The sequence below is a fragment of the Corapipo altera genome, unplaced genomic scaffold, assembly GCF_003945725.1.
Source record: "Corapipo altera isolate COAL_440 unplaced genomic scaffold, ASM394572v1 327, whole genome shotgun sequence".
Taxonomy (NCBI): domain Eukaryota; kingdom Metazoa; phylum Chordata; class Aves; order Passeriformes; family Pipridae; genus Corapipo; species Corapipo altera.
In genome coordinates this window covers 460,849-480,054 of record NW_020885004.1, presented here as the reverse complement: position 1 = coordinate 480,054, position 19,206 = coordinate 460,849, and the positions used below count along the sequence as shown (strand labels likewise).

The following is a 19,206-nucleotide window of genomic DNA, read 5'->3' as shown; positions in this document are numbered from 1 at the left end:
GACTAGATGCCAAAAACCAAAGCAAAAGAATGGCAGCTCCTTTGGGAAACTAGGCATGGAAGTATACCTGTGCTTTATAACACCCTTTTCTAAAGCACCTGAGAGAGCAGTATAAGGCACTCAAGACTTGATGAACATTTCGTACACCATAGTCACCTCATTCAGGTTTAATAAGATGTCTACAAATCTGTTCTAATGCAGATTCCCTAGCTTAAAAGCAGAATAGCACCACTGAGCTCCCCAAAAAATTCAGGGTCAATGAGAGAAAAAAATCCTAACCTGCTGCACATTCAAATGGAAACAGTGATACCCATGACCTAGGTCCTGTTCTGGCACTGTGCACCTGTGTATTTTCCTGTAGCTGTTGGGAAGCTGTTCCTGACCTGTGTGGGAAGAGGACTTTGTACCTTGAACCTGTTGGGATGCAAGCAGTAGGATGCTTGGATGAATGAAGGAAAAGCGAAAGGAAAATATGGATCTAGGCATTATTTTTAGGCCCCTTAACATAACTCTGACCTTAAGATGGTCAGGGCCTTAAGATGGTCATGAATTGCATTTGACACCTATTCAGAGCATCCTTTATTTTATCTGATTGGTGCATGGAAAAATCACCTTCAAAGAATTATGGAGGGAAACAGACAGAAGACAGACAGTCTGCTAGGTGTCAATAGATAGATACAGATACGTAACTGTAACTGCTTCTTTCAGGCCATCTACTGTTAACAGAGTTGTCCTCCACATGCGAGGTCTTAGAGCTTAGCCTAGTCTCTGCAGGCCAACACAAAATGCTGTTTGTTCCAGGTCTTGCTTGGCAGCTACAGAGATAGCTGGAGGAAATCCAGTGCTTCCTGAAAGGGCCTTAAAATGGTCACATACTGCATTTTTCTTTAATCCAAGGTCTGATGACAAAATTAAACACACTGGTTTTTCTTTCTTTCTCCCCCTCCACTCAAGTGGCCTCCCTGCCCCTCATCTATCCAGCCAAGATTCTCACGGGCTAATCACTTGGTGAGATCTTGTTGCTTCCCCCTGGGACCTAGTCAAACAAGGCTAGAGGATCTGATACTATCACTTAGGGAAGCAAAGAGCTCCTGCTTTCCTTCCAAGCAGCAGCAGCAGTAGCTCCCATTTTGGGAGGAGGGGTTTCTCTGGCCCTGACTGAGAACAAGGTGCTTAGTGTTTTCCTTTAGCACGAGAAGGCACTCCTCTATAGGAATGATTTACATCTATGAACAGCAAGCGATGCTTAACATTACATTGATGTAGACTTGGGAGTGCAGAGATAGCCAAATTAGGAGCTAATTGGTGCACTGGGGATTGACTGTTGAGCCCCCTTGGCTGCTGGGATGTGATCAGGAACAGAAAGAGAGAAAGAAAGGGAGAGAGCAGGAGCCATCCTCCGCCAACGCCTCTCTAAAGGTTGGGATTCCTGAGGCCGTTGCTGTCTAGTGCTGTCAAGGTCAGCAGGTTCAGGTTCACTGAACGGTCAGGATGGTTTGAATTACTGGCACTGCCTGCCGATTCCTCCGCTGATCGTGATCCGTCTTCCAGCACCAGCTGCGGGATGATGCTCCCCAGCCATGTGCTGTGCACGGTGTGGGGCACAGGGAATGTCAGAGAGGCAGATGCTCTCGTTAAGAGGATAAGGTTTTCAGAAGATTTAAGGAGCCAAGGCAATGCTGAAGAAAGGCACATACTCCATGTGCTGAGCATGTGGAGACCAGGTTTCCAGAAACAGCAGTTCTGATCCATTTTTCTTTTACCTGGATAACTGCCCCCTGCAAGCTTATTCCTTTCATGAAAGTTAGGAGAATGGCTTGAACGTGGCATATCAAACCTTCATGGGGTGAAAAACCTGTTGGCGAAGATTTCTGTCCAATTCTATATAGGTAGAGTGCTTAGTGAGCAAAGACTTGCACATTAGTACACCATTCTGCTTGGGCATTTTCTCCCCAAACACACATAGCTGTGTGACCAGGCTAAAAGGCAGGGGTAGCCAGCATGTTCCTACAAGCCTACCTGCAGAGAGCACCAGAAGGTGCTCAGAAAGCTGACTGCCAATGTGCCCCCCAGCAGGCAGGCTTGGAGCTACTGAAAGGGACCTCACCAGAGCAGGCAGGGAGAAGTTGTGTCTGCAGGGCTGTGAGTTTGCACAGTCAGGCTGCTAGTGACAGGGATGTGTGCCTGGGGTGGCACCAGCATATGGCTGAGTGCTCACATGTGTGTCTGTATACTGTACACTTGCTGTCCAAGCATGATAGTAGAGGAGGTCTGTTGTTGCAGGAAATAACAACAGAAGAGAATCAGAAGTAGGCTGAGGGCTGTATGGAAGTAGTGTCCAGTGTTTGTCTTTGACAATAACATCTCCACAGGTGATCATCTCCATTGACTGGCTTTCAATGGAGTTGCACTACTGAGAAATTTGGCCCTCTCAATATGTAAGCTCAAATTCTTACTCTTGCTTCTTATTCTGAGCTTTATTTTGTTTCTGTGCAAGTCAGTTAGCTCCTGGGTGGGGTCAGCTGCACGTGCCTATGGCTATGTATAAATAGCTTTTGTACTCAACACCTCTGCATCTGCTTGCACATTTCTACACCTGTTGAAAACTCTGTGTAGTGCTGAGAATGGAGCTGCAATGGGCTACCCATACCTGGTGCCCATATATGAGGCCTCTTGCGCAGCACTTTCTGTGCTCACAGAGACATGGAAGAGATCAGGGTTAATGTCATGCAATCTCCTCCCTAGAAGGGAAGCCCCCATCTCCTCTAAGCTCAGCACAGGTATTCTAAGCGACTTCTCTGCGTGGCCTGGAGGTATGTTGTGCCTACCATCACCTCTGCTCAACTCTTCTCCCAGTTCCCTCTTCCACTGCAGAGCAACGGGCTATGGCAAGAAGCGTCAGAGACAGTGCCCAGTATCATGCTGGTTTACATTAATGAGATACACACAGTGTAATCCAGCAATGGAATCATCTCTACAAAAGGAGGTAATAGCAGGCTGCCATGAACAGAGCAGCTCAGGTAATTGGTTTATCTATCTAGAAACAGTAGTAGCAATCTCTGCACAGGCAGAGTAGCAGTAAAGTCTCTTCCTTAAGGCTATTTCCTTTGTCTTTTCAATTGCTTGCACATCCATGTGAGATAGAGAGAGAGAAAGGAAGAGAGAAAGAGCTAGAGAGAGAGGGAGAAATGTTAATTTGTGAATTAATGGCTTTTCTCTGCGGAATTGTAAATTCAAATGTCACCTCACAGGGTGACACTACGCTGGGCTGCTGAGGAAGCAATGATAAGATCCCCCCCATCCCCATGCCGACATATACCCATGCCCCTCCCCTCCCTGAAAGATAGCTACGAAGTGGAACATGCTACTTTTAATTTGCAGTAACACCACAGCAGAGGGATGCAAGAATGACTGCTTTCCAACCCTCCCTTCCACAACAAGCCAGGCCACATCTTTCCCTTTCTACCTCTACCTCCTTCCACCCCCTCTTCAGCCCCTCCCATTTTAAACTGAGTCCAAGACAACACATTATCTCAACTCCCCCCACCCCAAACTAATCAAAGGATGAGCTAAGGGAGGGCTCTTCAGAATGGATGCCTCTGCAACACTCTCCTCTCCTGCAATAATCAGGTGAATTAATGACCCTGAAGTTAAAGTGAGCGCTGATACTCAGGCGTTGTGCAGCGTAGGGGAGAAAGCCTTCATTGTTTTCGAGCAGGAGGCGGGCAGCAGCAAGGGAGATTCATGGATGGAGATTGAATATGCAATTTTCTTTCACCTTGCCAAGAGCTGCCCCTGGGCTGTGCCTGGCCTAAATTTTTTTTTCCTCTTGCCATCTCTGCCTTATCCGGCCCTCCCACCTCCCTTCCATTCTTTCCAGAAAATTACCTTCAAAATTGATTTCCACTTTTACAAACAAATATAATGGGAACATGAGGGGGAAAAAAAATCTTGGGCTGTGATGAATTAGGGCTGTCAGGTGCTTCCAAGTCTCCTTTGTTTTTGTTTTACTGCCCGTTAGGTTCTTTGTTTTTCCAGCAACTGGGAATAATGCCCCTGCCCACACAGTCCCTATGGTCCCTGGCTACCGTCAGGGGATATGTCGATCACCTGATGTCATCCCTGTGTTATCCCTGCTCTCCATCACTGTGAGCAAACAGCCACTGCTAACAGACTGCCCCAACCCTTCACACCAGGATGCCACTGATCTTGTGGAGAAACTGCATGTCCCACACTGCTGGTGACCTGGCTCCTACAGCCATGGTACAGGTCTGTTGATTTACTTCTGATCTTCTTCACCCTGCTCCTCCTGTTCTGCCTTGCCTTATTCAGCTGATTCAGCTGATGGAGCTACCCCAGATCTCCCTGTTCTGATAGATCAGCCTGGGTCATTGGCACATCACCTTGATCCCTATTTTGTCTCAGTGTCCTGTCACCTTGATTCCAGTCGTATTGCCCTGATGTCTCATTGACATGCCACTTGACCCCAAAACAGTGTCATCCGTATCGCTCACTGTCATGGCATCCTCATCCACTGTTGTACCAATCACCAACAACCCTCTAAATTACTTGCACATTGCCAGCTATTTCTGATTTCTTTCATTCTGTCATCCATTGTGCATTGACCTGGGATCCTCATGGATCCAGGCACCATGCTCCCCTCCCTCTGACTCCTGTACTCTTTACATCCATGAAAAAATGTAACAGTCACTTTCCTGACTGCAGACAGACCTAATGTACAACTCATCCAGAGTGAAGAAGAAGCTGCAGAGAGACAGGCATCTAGCAAAGCTAGGGAGCAGCCTTTGTACAGGTAGACACATGGAGCAGGCAGAGACTGTGGGAGGAGTTGTAGCTGCCTTGCTCCTGCTGACACTTTAGCTAAAACAACCCCTCCCAAGAATGGGTCAAAAAGTGGAAGGAGAAGATCTAATCACAAACTAAATACCCATAAATAGTCAGACAAGCACACATTCATGGACCTCACACAAATAAATGTAAAGAAAAGCTCTATGCATAAGTAACACCCATAGCCAAAACATAGCCAATAACATTCAAAGACACAAGAATGCAAACTGGGACACACAGAGGTACTAATGCAGGTGCATGTCAATTAAATGTAATTTCTGAATAAACAAATAACTTACAAAAATATACATACACTAACTAAACGAAGACCTGGAACTCAAAGTAATTTCCTTATATTCACATATACAAAATCAAATCACTTAAAAAAATACAAACTATTTACATAAATAAACAGCCTTTATACAGGCAAGAATGACCACTATAGATATATAGATATATAGATATATAGATATATAGATATATAGATATATGTATACAACATACACACAAATATATAACCTCAATGCAAATACACATCTGTACAAAGTATATACAGAAGTGCACAGCACTAACAGGCTACATATTCATAAGCAACCACAAAGATACAGTGATACTCCAAGTATGTAACAACACATACACTCAGAATATACATACAAATATACAACATTCACATATATGCTCAAAATTTGAATACAAATACCTGGCATTCATAGAAATACATAGTACTAATACTGAGCCATATGTGCCCAGACATCCTTATCATCCACAGTATGCATTCTCCTAATAAGCAATATTATACACAGCTTAACATACACATTTTCCAGGTCTCCACAGGCATGCACAAAAATACGGGTCCAACCTGCCACTCACCCCAGTACATAAGCACAGATAAGTAGAAACCATTGATCCTAACACAGAAATACAAAAAACAAACAGGCGTGCATTTCTAGAAACACAAATACACCAGCAGAGATGCACACAAATACAGCTGAAGCCAGACCAGCTTGTCTTCAGAGAGTACCAACCCCTGCCAAACTAAGCAGCACTATAAGCTTTAGAAGCAGAGCGTTCTGTCCAAACTGCTTTCTGTGATGTAAGCTGTTAACTCTCCCTTACCTGACTTCCTCCTGAGCAATGCGTACTCCCCAAACTCCCAGGGTGTGTGCAGTCACACTTACAAAACACATTTCCTCTTTCTCTTGCTTACACACCGACCTCCAGATTCATGGTGCAGCAGCCCACATTTCTGACAGTGCTGTGCTGCTTATTCCTTTATCCAGTTTCCCCCCTCCACCTCTTTTCCCATACATACTCTCCCTCTTCTGACATCCTCCTGCAGTTTATTTAGAGAGGTGCAGAACGAGTAGCAGGTGCCTTTCTTATGCCCTTCCGAGAGTCTCACCAGCCAAAGACTCTCAGGAGGGAGAAGTGGGTGTCTACCGAGAATATACTCCCTTTTCGATTTATATTTTCATCTAGAATGGAGGGGAGTGTTACCTAGACTTGGGTGTATAAACACAGTGAGCCTGGACGTCCCCTGTGACCACTCCTGTTTGTAGTGATGCACCATTGCTGCAAGCTGCCAGTCACTGGAAACTCAGCCATAATGCATGAAACAACACAGTCCCAGGGAAAGTAGGGGGAAGACACTGTGAGAATGTGAAACACTCCAGAAACTGCTCATTCTGTCTGCACAGCTGTAAACTGCGGGGTGCACACCCCACAGCTGTGTGTGATGGTTGGAACAGGGGGTTAGCACCTGAGGCAATGCAACCGCATGTGTCTCCAGTGTCATTGAGACTATTGCTGACCTGTAATAAAGTAGTCATGTAGAATAACACAAACATGTCAGCTGTGGGGACAAGAAATCACACCGTGAAACAATGCAGCCATACCACAGACAGTAGTGCTGTTGTGTCACCAGAAGGGGTCCAAACACACCCTGTTGTCTTCAACAATACTATGGCTTTGGGAGCACAGAAATACACCTAATATGCCCAGAGATGAACATACACATGACACAGTCAAGTGGAATGACTCACTCATACTCTTTGCAAACATATGCAGGCAACATAGGAAAATGAATGTATTTTCCTACAGACAGTTAAGGGCTAGACCTTCTGCACTAGTACAACTACAGCACTAGTAAAGCATCACTGTACTGCAGATGACAGCATAAGCACACTGTATGTCCTGAAACAACTCTGGTATGCTGTGGAACTCTAATATCATACTTCATGAAAACATACCATTCTTAACATGGCGTTGCAGTGACATAGCTGTATTGACTTCACTGTCGTGGCCAAGTGATACTCTGTTTTCAGCCAACACATTACATCAGCTGCTGTAACTACTGTATGAATTGCAGTGACAGTACAGTACAACCTGCACCAGTGTACCGACAATTACTATGTTGAAACAACCTTGCTGCATGCAATGATGCAAACATACAACAAGAAACAGTTCACAGCCACGCCTGTGAAGAGTGTTCTGGCCTTGAGTGTAATGGGGCAGTGTAGCAAGTAGTGATACAGCTAATCTCATAATTAGCGTCACAAACCCACAACCTATAGTGATAGTTACAACAACAGGATAACCACAACCACACTGCCTGTGAACAACATATTGATGCCACTGACAATGACACAAAGTCACCTGAAATGTCATAATTACATCTCCCAAATTATATTATCATTGCCACTCTGAACAACACAAATGGGATCATACTTGCAGTGGCATACTGAGGTGCTGCATGTCTGCTCAAAAACTTAGACACATTACACACCTCTCCCCTCTGCACTACTTTCCACTTCAAGAATTGAGTTCAAAATTTTCTTCAAGACAATCTATATCCTGGGGCAGTATCTTGAAAAACGACTATCAGGACTGGAACTGTCACAGATCTCCCTGCCTCACACTCCACCTGAAGGAGGCATTTGAAATTTCCAAATAGAAAAATGAGATCATGGCCAGGTAGGAAAAGCCCCAAGCTGAACACTGTTAAAACCCTGCTCCGCAGACAGAGTCCTCCCATTTGGAGTAAGGGAAGGTAAAACCACCTGTAACCAAAGCACTGCTTCTCAGTAGAGAGTGTTGTGGTAATAACAGTCAGAAAATTATACATGCAGCACCAAAGAGAAGGGCAATGATGCTGCCTATCCTGTAGCTAAAGGACTAACTGTTCTGCTGACAGAAGCAGAACCTGTTTGGCATAACTCAACGCCATTTAGAAGAGTATGGTGAACCACCTGCACTGATACAGCTAACACTCTTCAGAAAATACCACCAGACCTGCAGAAATTTTGGTGACCTTTTACTGTCCCCCTGCACTGACACAGCCCTGCATCGCTGGGTATCAGTGTAAATCCCCCTCATCATCAAAATGACAGGTGAAGAAAGGGAAGGAGGAACTTCTGCCTTCTCGGGTTTTCTTGCCCATCTCTGCTGGGGATTCTTTTACTGCAAGCAGCCCGAGTATTATTGCCATTTACAGTAACAATCACTCCATCCCCTCCTCTCTCACAAACCTACTGCTGATATTAGGACTGATCACACTAACAAGCCTGTAGATTTTATTACTACTGATACTAATAATACTAGACATGTTACGTCTGCTCTCACCAGTAACAGCCTGCAGATATGATCCCTGCTAATGCCAATAATACTGGGGGATATTATCTCTGCCGTTGTCAGCACTGCAGATAATTTTGCCAGTAATACTGTCAAATACTACAGATACTGTTGGCGACCAGTGTTAATAATGCTGAGAATGTTACAGCACCAGCCTCACTAGAAGATGAATCCCAAATGAGAATTTGGGTTTGTAGAGGAAGTCTGTGTGTTATGGACAGAAAGAGCTATACCTTGTAAGAATGGTTTTGTAAAAATCTCCAAAGTTTTACCCAGCTGAAGATGCTGTGGTATGCAGGGAGCAGTTTGATATATTGTTCTCATGTTATCTAATCATCTGTCTATATCCATCTATCTACCTGTCTATCTGTCTTTCCCTTTTCTCCGCCTTTCTCCCTTTTTCTCCTTGTACAGTGCTCAAGACTGTATGAGTGATACTGATTTTTTGTTAATGCCTCTGAGTCACCCCAGTTGTCATTCTTTTAGCTATCAGTCACGGGCTTATGAAACAACAGAAGTATCTGCGTATTATTTTTCCCCTTTATCCTTCATATTGCTGCTCCTTAGTCTGACAATAACCCCGCTGAGCATGGTTGGCCTGCCATCACAGACTACAACAACACTAGAATCATGAAGAGCCAGGAGTTCCTGCTTTCAGATGCAGCTTGATAATGCAAGACCCTCATCGGTCTTGGGAAAGTCATTACATGCTTCAGGCCCACCTCTGCCTTTGGAAGATGGTGGATGTAAGTGCTGGGGAAGGTCAGAGGGAAGTTACAGCAGCATTGGCAGTGCCCATAGACTGCAAGAAATGCCACACACTGTGCTACACAAATGGTGGTGAACTTTTTTAGCCAAATTATTTAAAAAACCATAGGAGACCAACTCTGTCTAATCTGTCACAGAAGTCAGAAGTTTTGCAATCATTGGTCAAAATCTGAAACATGGTCTTAACAGGGCAAATTCTGACAATCCTTCCTAGGTATTCACCTGAGGAAGACACACTGGGTTTTGAGGAAAGACTTGTGACCAGACAGTTCCTTGTTGTGACTAATAGACACTCAGAGCTCTTTCCCTGCTAACTCTGTCTCAATGCCATAGGTTTCCCAGGCCACCCTTGCAGCTGCAACCAGCATATTTGGTAGGCTGGGATTTCCACTGTTCCCTCTAACTCCCTGTGAGGGACACACCTGACTGTCAGTGTCCATCTCTGAGCCCACCTCCTGCATCCGTCTGGCTCCTTCTGTCCAACTCGGGAGTTCTGCTACATCATCTTGACACATAATTATCTCTCCTCTTCTTAATCATCTGTGCTACTGTCTAATGTAGGCACCAGCTGCAGCAAGGAGGACCTGGGGGAGGGGGTGTGCTCAGATAGAGGCTCCTCTGTTTCTCCCACCCTGTTCCCCCCAGCCATCACAGAGGTTGCTAACAAGGTTTTCAGAAGCGGGGATTCAGGAACAGCTTGGTACTTCCCCCTTTCTGCTGAACTGCATTCCTCACAGAGGAATCCTTGCAGCAGAGCTGGTCCAACAGAGCGGAAAGAAAGAGAGAGCTGTGCTGTTTCTTCTGCCTCCTTTAGGGAAGAGCCACTCCCTGAATGCTGGGAAAGTAGATGTGCAAAGCTCACAAATAAACCCTGCAGTTAAGAAACTGCAATAAAACAGTGCTCAGAAGCTCTGGGAAATACTGAGAACGTGTATGCATCCAGCATGAGCATGAAAGAAATACTTGCACTGGATTTCTTGACATCTAATCCCCATCTCAACTAGAAACAATCAGAAACTTCAGACCTACAGAGGAGATTGCCCAGGAATGAGTGCAAGGTCACTGGTGTTGCAAAACCTCTGCGTGGACCCTTCTAGTCTTAGGACCCAACCCTGCAAAGGGATGATGTCTTTCAGCATTTCTTAAGGCCAGTGTGAGCCCAGATAACTCAACTCTTGGTTAGGGGTGTTCAGAAGATGGCTGGGGATCACATGTGAGGTTTTTCTAGGACAGGGGCACAACATCTCCCTGCAGCAGATCTGAGATGGCAGGATGAAGGCTGTTCTCTAAAGTAGTTCCAATCATGTCATGTAATTGCCACCTAAAACTCAGCTGAAGACAAACAACATTTCCAGGATTGTCTGGTACCTTTTTGATTCCTAATGGAATATGTGGGCTCTTGGCCAACAGCAAGGAGTTGCAGAGTGTCACTTGCCTAAATCAAATCTGTGATGAATTAAGGACAGACACAGAGAGTAGTCCTTACTGTCAGTATATCATTGTGAAGTGTCACAGTCTTAGATGGCTGCTTGGTTGTATCTAACTGTATTTTCCAAAAAAAGCTCAAGTTCTGAGGCTGGAATTGACTGTGAGACTGCATCTAAAGTGGGATGATCTTTCCAGGTATAGCCTGAATAGCTGCTAAAGCCCGATTGAACAGCTTCATTTCAAACGAGATGTGGAGGCACCATGTTGAGAACTAGTGATCACCACATTGGACTGTATGAGAACAGAGATTCACAAAAACCCCAAATAAGTGCCAGATCTGCACAACCATTAGAGAAACTTGTCATTCCATTTGAAATGTCTCCATTTCATGTATATGTAATGATGGCAAATGCTGGAGGGGGTTGCAATACTTGTAGTCTCTTATTCCTGACATTTTTTGGCTTTGAGGAATTGACTCAGCCCTTCCATTGCTACACTTCTGTCTTAGCTGGGCCCTACTGCCATCTAGCTGGGAAATGGATCTTCCTCTGGGGCCCGATCCAATTTCCAATGACATCAGCAAAAATGTTCACATTTGCTTTAATAGAAGTTGTATTGGGTCCTTGCCTCTAGTTTTATTTGTATTAGTGAGAAAGGCGACATGGTGACTGCCTTTTATTCTTAGGATTATTGTGTTTGTTTGGATCAAAAACTTACAGATGTGAACCTCACCAGAATGAATACTGAGAAAATTACTAGCAAAACCCCCGAATACAGCATCTCTCTCAGGAGAGCTTTCTCTTCTCACTACATATCACAGACAACTCTCATGTTCTCTTGCACTGCACAGCCTTGGGGTTACAGCACACACAGCACACTGAGCCACCTGTACTGCTAAGAGGTCCCTCCACACAACAAGCAACACATAACATACTGAAGTCAGGGCTGAACCCAACAAACTGATCAGTCACTACTCTTAGAAAAGTTCACCTCATGGCCCTCAATTTTAGAACAAATCAAATAAAAAGAGCAAGATGTAAAGAAAAGAGTTTAAAAGACACCGTAAAAGCACCAAGACTTTACCCACCCCTTCTGACTCAATCTATCTATATCTTAGGCTTCTGCTTTTGATTCATTTCAGGATCCACTTTGCCCTGAGTACTTCCCAACAAGTAGGAAGCAAAAGGAGAGAGCTTAATCCTGTTTCCTTAGAGCCCTAGCAGAAGGCCTAGAAAACAACCTTACAGTCACAGTTCTCAGAAGACCTCCTGTTCTGCTTTCAGACTGTTGCAAGCATGACAGTTCTGCTGTGGTAGATGCTACCCATTGAAAACTGGGCCCTTGTGATCACCAGCTAATGTAGCTCATGGCACATCACAGGGCAGGAACTTGTTTGCAAGGGGCATGAAATATAAGTCCCACATTGCTGGTGCTTCTCCAAGATGGCATTTTGTTTGAAAACGAGTGAGTCGGGGAAACCATGTTTACCCACAGTTCAAAGTCCGGGCACCTGCTGGCACCTGGGGAGTTCAGTTCCAGCCGTTTCCAGCAGTGAATGAACTTGGGATCAGCTCCAGCAATGGAGACGGCTCTCTGCCTGCTGAGCAGATGTCTGGAGATGCAGCCTGTCATGAAAGGGCCTCGGAAGAAGAGCATTCCAAGCCAGCAGGGCAGTGGCGGGGAACTGGTCTCTGTTGCTAAAACTGATCTAGCCCCTGGAGCAGCTGCAAACCTTGGCCTGAAATTGGAGCCTGTACATGGGGACAAAGAATATAAAAGGGAGGATGAGCTTCTCCCCTCCCCCTACCTTCATCACGTTTCCTCTTCTCGCCATTCGACCGAGGAATCCCCAGGATCCCGTTAATGGAGTAAGAGCCCACTGGATCATTGGAGGCACTGGAGACGGGAGGGGATGCTGTGCTGGGCACTGGACAAAAGGAAAAGGGAAAAAGGGCCATGAGGAGAGCAGCACAGCACTCAGGGATACCCAGCTGAAAGCTATGCATGCCACCAGCCTCATAGTGAAGCCTGAGCACTAAGCAGGCTCCCGGTCCCTCACACTGAAGGACTTATACTCGCTCTACTGCAACTCAGCAAAGCTGCATCCCAGCTTTGCTTGTCATTTTCTATACCGTAGCTCCACAGCCTTCCAGTACAGGGCCATTAATAACAAGCAAGTGTATTTCATCAAGAAGCTAAACCTTGTTGTTACATCCCAGTTCAGAGCAGGCTTGCCATAGCATACCAAGGTAACTGGGTGAAATGCTGCACAGGCCACATTCTCTAGTGACTTCATAGTACATCCGTATTTCACTGGATCATTTCCTCTCAGCATTTTTTCACCAAAAGTGCATGTGTTCTGTCTTAGGCAGACCAACCTCCTACATGCCCACCCAAAACTCTCGTTGAAAAATTACCTTTTTAGCATACCTTAAAAGCACTTCAGTGTTGAGCTAATAAATTCTGTTCCCTTGTGAGGGAACAACTGGTGAGTTGGTGATACATACTACTACCCAGATTAGTGAAAATCTAGTGACTTCCTTTTGTACTGACCGATGTCAATAGGCAGAATCCTGCGGCCATTCAGGGCAATCCAAGACTGCTCATGAATTTCCAGTATATCAGAAATGACAAGTTATTCAGATTAGAAATGATCACTTCAAGATAATCAGGCCTTTAGAAAGCAGAATTGGTAGAGCTATGAATCCAGCAGGCATACCTATTATGTCCCAGTGTGTCCAGTACTGGAGAGAATATCCCAATTCTCTCATAGGCCACTACGCATCATTCAGCTCATAAAGCACTGACCTGAAGCAATCAATACCTCCAATACAAGCCTTCCAGGATGGAGCAGAACCTGTCAACACTATCCAATGTAGACTCACACTTCCCAGTACATCCCAGAGGAATGAGAGACTCTAGGGGAAGCACTCACACTCACCATCCCAGCTCAGCCATTGCATTCCCTAGACATCGCACTACTGTTCCAAGAAGGAATAATATCTGCCAACTCCATCTGTTGTGATCAGTGATTCCCAGTGAGCAAGTCCAGATTAAAGGGGCATCCAGAAATGCTCTTCTATATTGGCCCATTAATTCCATTGTATTCCTCAATAAAATTTGCATACAGGATTATATCTACCAGCTCTGTCCCGTGTAGACCAGTACTTTCCAATAAATCCTTGTGTAGCAACAGATTCTCACTAGCCAACAGAATCTAAGACAGTGTCTTAGATCACAAATAAGCTACTGTATTTCAAAGTATCTCAGAACTGCATATTTTCCCTGCTCTGACTTGTCACTAGATAAAGCTATGCTAGCAACAGCAGACATATCCACCATACAGCCCACAGACTGAAAAGTACCTCATCACACATCTAGCACAGTACCTTTAAACAGACTAGGAGACATTTGGTCACCTTATTACAGCCTCCATCTTCTGCTCACCTCGATAAACCAGCAAAACATCTTCCCCAGCAAAAAATGCATTTTCTCATTGAAATACACCCGGGGGATACCTGACTGCTGAGCTAGAACAATGAAGAACTTAGTTGTGAGGCAACAGGAATATCTTACCCATGTTTGTGTATTACTAGCTCTAAGAAAGGGACCAGTTCCAGCAAAGGGAGAGGAGAGAAACCAAATTGAGAGTAAGAGAGGGGAAAGAGAGTCAGAGTAAGGAGACAAAAGGTAAAGGCTTGTGCTTAGACAGCACAGCAGTAAATACTTCTCTATAGGGAGATGAAGGAGAGCATGAATGTGAAATGGATGTTAGGGCAGAATCACTTCAGCAAACCGCTACCTTGGGCTAGTTTCTCCACGATTCCCTTCTCTGCAATGCAACAAGGGAAACGAAGAAGAGAAACCTCTGATTTCCATAGAGGCTTCTTTCCCCCCACCCCCTCCTCCCTTTTGCTCTGCTTAGCATCTGCTTGTCATACTATGTTCGCTCAACTAAGCCTCATCCCCATTTCCACTTGACCTGTCACCACCCCTCATGCCAGTCTCCTTACCAATAGTATGTCCTGGTGCAGTCACACCTGTCCCACTCCCGTCTGGTGTTGGGTGAAAAGGCTGCTGAACTTTGGTTCTGATGATCCTGGAAAAGAGCAAAACACATTCAGAACTCAAATGCAACTTCTCTGTGTCTTTGCATACCCACAGTCCTGGCTATCAGAACCTGAAAACTTGATCTGAGCTCTGGGTGCAGCAGAGTGGTTCCATTTGCCTTATTGTGGTCCTGATTCTACTGCTTTAATGGTACAATTCTTGGAGAATTGTCCTGGTTCTGCTCTATCATCTTTATCCCAAACTTGGGTGTTCACTGCATAAGGAGAGTGTTCAGTGAGTGAGCAAGGATCTCCTGTGTGTTAAAAGCTGCATTAGCATTTATGGTCTGATCTGCGAGCATCATCTCAAGGCAGTCTTTGCAGCTAATAGAGACATTGGTGGATTTACAAATGGTGTAGCTTTAATTTTGTTGTCTAAAAAACACCTTTCTGAATGACTGAATGCCCTTGTGGGGGGCTTGCCCAAAGCCCTTGCCCTTCATAAATGAGAAGTTAAGAGCAGAAGGCATCTGTAGGGAGTGGTGAGGGTTAGAGATCACCAGGAAGAAGTTTCAGCAAACAGGGCAAAAATTGGTGTTTGTCAGGTGGTGAATGAATACAGCATGGGAACTCAAAAAGATGCTACAAATCTCATAATATAGCTCAGAATGAAAATAAACTGAACTGTAATTCAGTGCTCCGTTTCTTGTTACATGAAATCTTTCACCTCTAGGTCACTGGTTTAAATCCAAGTGAGGTCAGTGGTGAAAGAAAATCACTAGTATTTGACTGGCAAGGTCCCTGACTACTGGCAGATATTGGGTATCTGTGACTCCAGAACCACCGTTTCACTAAGGAACTCGGCAAATAAACCATGACCTGTGGAGGCCATGGAGACCAAATTCCTTTCTGAGATTAAAACAAACCTCTCCTCTCTTCAACCTCTCCAGTTAGGGTGAAGTCTGAAGATGCTCTTCAGCCTGAGTTTCTGGAACTCTCAACCCTTCATTACATTAGCTTTATTTCCTACCCATTTTCTAAAATCTCTTCAGAAAGTGAAAGCAAATAGCACATTCTCCCTGCCCACATGACAGCTTCTCTTCTAAATTCATTCTAAAGAATAAGTTGGCAAAACTTCAAAGAACAAATGTGTGGCTAGTGGGTGGTATGGTATGGACAGAGACACGCAAGACATTGGGAGGGCAATACTGAAAAAGCACAACTCCTGACACTGAAACCTTTTTAGGAAAAGAAAGAGAACATCTCACCTCAGCATGTTAGAAAACTCTGATGTACATATGATGAAGCCTGAGCAGTACCTGGAGCAGCAGAGAGGCTACCTGGGACATAGCTGGAGACAGAGAATGTCAAGGGTCTAGCTGGGGATGGAGATCCAGATCCTCATCCCATATAGATAACTGGTACCAGATACCCTAATCTATAGCTGCTGAGAACCTATACAGAAGGTGTCTGAAGGCTTCAGGGCCAGATTCTGAGGTCATGCTATTTGTGCTAGCTGAGGAGCTGATCTGAAAAGTCTGTGCTAGGGCAAATAATATAACTTTTTTTCTTCTTTTAGGTGTTTTTTTTTTCCCTCTTCTCTCACATTCCCCCTAAAACCCCCTGAAGTGCCACTCTGGTTGTGTGAGTTTATTGATTTCCCCCAGTCCAGAGAAACAGAAAAAGGGGATGGGGTGCAGGCAAAGGGATGGAAATAGAAAGCTATAAATTATTTGTGACAGGAAAGCAATAGTGCCAGAGTGCTGAGCACAAGTCCCGTGTCACTATTAGATTCCTTTTAGCCTGATGACACTGTAAAAGAGGTTAAGTGTCTGATGGAATCGTACACCTTGGGGGCAGGGGCAGTCCAGGAGAAGAACAAGCCACAGAGAGCGGGTATATCAATTCTCCAGGCCAATAATATTCCCCTCATTGATCGCAACACAAAGTTCAAAAATCTCATTATAGCTAGGCAGTCCTGGAACTTTTTAAAAATCAATAGAGTGATATAATGTATGTATACTTTGTATAAATGTATCTATCCATCCATCCATCCGTCTATCCAAAACCTGCCTGGGGGTGTCTAAGTTAACCTACACATTATACTGTGTTATGTTCTACTGTAGTGCAGCATAGTGAATGGATTAGAAGATTTCCCCTGCAGTCTTAGATGACATATTATAAAACGTCCTGTTAGCACTGAGGTGACATCAGACAGTTCCATTCATACTGAGATATGACATCAGACACATAATTCGTACTGGGAGATGGCATCAGGCGGCTCAGCTTCTACTGAGGGGAACCAAAAGATGAGTCTAATTACACTGAGATGGTGGATCAGGCTGTGCTGAATCATGCTGCATGGAAATTGCAAAGTTTCCAAAATCATGCTGCATGGAAATTGCAAAGTTTCCAAAAGCCATTTAGAGTAAAAACAACCTGTGAAACGCTGCAGGTATAAAATGCCTGTCCATAATACTCCAAAAACCCAGGCAGGGCATGAAGAGGAAGGTTCAGTTTCCTTCCCCGTTCAGTCCGTGGGCTAAGAACACCAGTTAGTGCCAGTTGTGACTGTGTTTACTGAGAAGTGTCCATTAGGAACTGGAATGAGGCTCACCAGCTCATTTCACCAAGTAGCTGTCAGCTGGTAATGATTTTCGGTCACTACCAACCAGGGCCAGATTTCAGCTAGTGACCCAGAGGTGAAAGGCTTGCTCAAAAATTCCCTTCCTAAGAATGAAACTGGTTTTATGTCAAAAGAAAGTGCCTGGAAATTGTGAGCAGAGGGGAGCAGTTCTGGTTGTGCCACCTCTGGTGGCTTGGGTCAAATAATTCTTGGCATCAAATGCACAGACCTAATGAGGTCTCAGGTAGAAGGTATTTTCTCTGGTTAAAAGAAGAGGCAGAAGAGGTCATGAAGAGGCTCTCCCTGGCAGTGTTCTTTTGCCCTAAAGTCATGACTGAACTCTAGCACTGTAAGGAAAGAGGAGAAATTTCAGGATCCTAATCTCAGTACAGAACATGGCAGTGCGTCTCCCTGGGTCGATTCACTTAGGGACAGTGATAAACAAGTAGATAGCAAGGCATCACTGCTGCTGCTTTAAGAGGCTTTGAGTGAGCCTGCCCTACACAAGACCACCTAATGAAACAGCAGATGAAAGATGAACAGAGCTGACCCAGTCCTGTAGCAACAAATGCAGCATAGCAGTGCTGTCTTTAAACTTCGGGATTGCTGAAAGCTTCTCACCCTTACCAGAGACTGAAAAACGCACTAAGCCAGCTCTGCTGCCTCAAATCTAGGATTTCTGGATTACTGCTGTATAAGAGATCGCAAAACTTCAATCACCTCTTGCCATCTTTGATGGCTTGTTCTTGCCTTTAGACACTGGAGAAAGACAAGTGTTTTTGCAGACCACTCCCTTGGCCCTTTCCAAAAGTAGAAGGGACATAAGTCCTGCCACACCAGTTAGCAGTGCTGATTTCTTGAGATAAATGCCATATTTTCAAACGTCTTTATTTTCTCCAAGAGAAATTGTCACTTTGGACTAAATTCATCCCTGCTCTAATTCCATCACAGTCAGTGACTCCAGTAACAGCATTTGTATTTAATTAAGAACATAAACTGGTACTTACTGTAAATTCCAATTTTTCATTTTCCAGTGGGAGATTTTTGCACAAGTTGTCTACTTTGAGTTTCAGACTATAAACAGATTTAATACATAACCTTCTGAAGTTTCAGCAACAGGACATTTATAGATCTTTGATTGCAGTAAAGCCTCTGAACTTCATTTCACAATTTGAATTTAATATGCAATATTATCTTAAGTAATGGCATATAATGTCATTACAGTACATAGTATCATACTGTGAATTATACATCCATTCCTGGAATTCATGAGTTACCATAGTTGGCTTGTAGTGACTCTAGATTTCTAGAATTAATACTATGTACAGCACCAGCTGAAACCAACTGCCTGTTTCTAAATGCCTTTTACTTTCCTAAATGTTCACCATTAGATCATGAATTTCCAATGTTTGATTTCTATTTCATTATTTTTGTCAGTTTTAATGCAATTCCTTTTCCTGATTCTGAATACAGACAGACAGGCAAAAATCTTCTCTCCTAGTATGACAATTGTAACAAGCTCTCATCAAGAATGTAGAAAGAAATACTAGAAGTCAAAATTGTCTGAACCAGAGTCTTTTCTGAGAAGCAAAACGTTCACTCCTTTTAAATAAGCAAGTAAAAAATCACTTCTATACCTGTCGAGAAATTATTTGATGAAAGAATAAGAGATCATAGTAAACTTCCCTTGCTTCTCTGACATTTCTATGCAAACTCTCTTATAACCTAATGTACTCTGTGGTTTCTCCTCTCTTACTACAGCTGTCAGAGTCTTTAGACACTATCTCAAATAAAAACGTTATGCTAGGGCTGATCAGAGGGAGGTAAGGTAGGTCTGAATCATCTGGAGTCCCAGGC

General features: G+C 44.2%; 1 protein-coding gene and 1 long non-coding RNA gene across 11 annotated transcripts in view; one reads left to right on the top strand and one right to left on the bottom strand.

Annotated features, from left to right (window-relative positions):
• PAX2 (paired box 2) overlaps positions 1-19,206 on the bottom strand; it is a 105,652-nt gene that overhangs the window by 38,440 nt on the left and 48,006 nt on the right. For all 10 annotated transcript variants that reach the window (XM_027667298.1, XM_027667297.1, XM_027667299.1 and 7 more), the window contains 2 exons: positions 14,688-14,773; positions 12,482-12,601 (listed from right to left, as the gene is read on the bottom strand). In XM_027667298.1, the coding sequence (XP_027523099.1) occupies positions 12,482-12,601; positions 14,688-14,773 (206 nt within the window). The remainder of the gene's footprint in view (positions 1-12,481; positions 12,602-14,687; positions 14,774-19,206) is intronic.
• LOC113958769 overlaps positions 1-19,206 on the top strand; it is a 213,446-nt gene that overhangs the window by 147,247 nt on the left and 46,993 nt on the right. The window lies entirely within an intron of this gene.